Source organism: Centruroides sculpturatus, unplaced genomic scaffold (genome assembly GCF_000671375.1).
Source record: "Centruroides sculpturatus isolate CEXI.00-Female unplaced genomic scaffold, Cexi_2.0 scaffold3, whole genome shotgun sequence".
NCBI classification, from domain to species: domain Eukaryota; kingdom Metazoa; phylum Arthropoda; class Arachnida; order Scorpiones; family Buthidae; genus Centruroides; species Centruroides sculpturatus.
The window spans coordinates 1,924,267-1,926,448 of record NW_019384366.1 but is presented as its reverse complement, the minus strand read 5'-3'; the positions used below and the strand labels follow the sequence as shown (position 1 = coordinate 1,926,448).

The 2,182-nt window shown below is 43.5% G+C and overlaps 1 protein-coding gene across 1 annotated transcript; it reads left to right on the top strand.

Moving 5' to 3' along the window:
* Positions 1-430: 430 nt before the first annotated feature.
* Positions 431-1,141, top strand: LOC111642631. The gene has a single exon (XM_023389004.1). The coding sequence runs from the start codon at positions 431-433 to the stop codon at positions 1,139-1,141; it is 711 nt and encodes a 236-aa protein (XP_023244772.1).
* Positions 1,142-2,182: the final 1,041 nt, after the last annotated feature.

The following is a 2,182-nucleotide window of genomic DNA, read 5'->3' as shown; positions in this document are numbered from 1 at the left end:
AACCATGTATTGATTTAAAGATGTATTGAATAAAAACCAATATATGGTAACAGGTTTGTATAATTGCAATGATTCTTCTTTTTATAGAAAAACTTTGGCAGTATCTGTATTTGTTTGTAGTAAAGATTTAAAATATCTATATAAAACAGCTCCAGTAACCCAAGTAATTTAATTAAAAACAGACAATCTGCTGAAATTATCTGGCTATAAAGCTAAGTTAATAATTAACTCCGCCTTGGATGGTCCTAAGCCCAGCTGTGAAAGGAGAAAGGTGGTCATTCTGGCAAGATGACCAGAACCAGGAAACTGGGGAAACTAGCCAAGAAACCATATGAATTTCGAATGAATCCTGATTGCAGCTAATGCTACCGCATCCGGGGCAGCAGATGCGCCAGCACTATAGTCCCAGGAAGCTGGTGAGAAATTAGATATGGGCCACAGATGGAAACTATATATCACCTCAAAAATTGGACTGAACATTGCTGCATGGAATGTCAGAACAGGACACCATGTTGGCCAGAAGGAAATCATTGCAAGTGAACTTGCTAAATGCAATATTCTGATTGCAGCTCTATCAGAACTAAGACTTACTGGATCTGGAACAATGACTATACAACCACCGAATAGCGATAAGACAATGACACTTTGCTATTCTGGTGGTGACAGTTGGGAGGCAGGCGTTGGGTTCATGGTGGATGGGCGGGCTGGGTGCAGTGTTGTCACCTTCCAGCCAATATCGGACCGTTTGGCAGTTCTTACGGTACACGGCACCATCAAGGCCCACATTGTGAGCTCCTATGCACGAACTGAAACCAGTCATGACACAGCCAAGGATGAATTCTACAACCAACTGCAGTATACGGTGGACATGATCCCACAGATTGAGCTGATTATCCTGGCCAGTGACTTTAATGCCCATACTAGTATGGACAGAAGTGGATGGGAGACAACAATGGGCAAATTTGGATACAGTGAAATCAATGATAATGGATGGCATCTCTTATCCTTTGCCGCCTCCAACAGTTTGATCATTGGGAACACCTGGTTTCAACATCCACTAAAACACCAGCTCACATGGAGAAACCCATCTGGTGAGGATTCTGCTGTACTAGATTATGTCCTAATCAACCTCCGATTCTGATCAACGCTGAAGGATGTTCGATCCATGAGAGGACCCGATTGTGGCTCACACCACTACCTGGTTCATGCCAAATTTCAGCTTAAACTACAACATGCTAAGCGGACCTCGCCACCACTACCTCAACCAGACTGGAAACAACTTATAGTCATAACATGCAGACAAGAATTTCAGATTGCCTTGTCCACTTCTCCATACTGGACACATCTATGACATAAACAAGGAGGAGAGACGGATTTCAGAGGTGATAATGGATTGTGCTAAGCCCTGTGCCCACCAGTCTGCCAGCAAACACAGCCTTGGATATCTGACGATTGCCTCAACTTGGTGGCCAAACAAAAACAAGCGAAGTTGACCAACTACAGGATATATCGCCAGCTTAATCATGAGGTCCGACGAAAAATGAAGATCGATTGAGAGCAGTACTGGAACAAAGTAGCCGCTGACCTGGAAGCAGCAGCATCCAAACATGAGTACCATATCCTCTACAGCACTCTCAGAAAGCTGAGCGGAGAGTCCAAAGTAACAAATGATACCATAAAGAAAGCAGATAAAACATTCACAAAATCCTCGACAGAATGACTGCAACGTTAGAAGGAGTTCTTTAATAATCTGTACAATCATGACGCTCTTCAGGGAGTGTTAGCAGACCCACTGCTGATTGACCAGCCCACAACACTTATGTCAGATGCAGAGCCTACAATTGCAGAAGTGAAGGCAGCCATTGAATCGCTGAAGATTGGCAAAGCTGCTGGACTGGATCTGATCACTACAGAGGCGATCAAGGCTGGTGGTGACATCCTGCACCATCGTCATTATCTACACAGAACAAATACCAGCCATCTGGAAGAAAGCTATCATTGTGCCAATCCACAAGAAAGATGACAGCCGAGATTGCAGTAATTATCGCGGTATTAGTCTCCTTTCCATCATTGGCAAAATATTTATGAAGATAATCCAATCAAGGTTACAATAACACTGTGAAGAAACTAGCCGAGAAGAACAGGCAGGGTTTCATCCTGGTCATGGTTGCTGCAATCAAAT

Excerpts from the sequence above, each read along its gene's own strand:
- LOC111642631 (XM_023389004.1), top strand. The coding sequence starts at position 431 with ATGGGCCACAGATGGAAACTATATATCACCTCAAAAATTGGACTGAAC.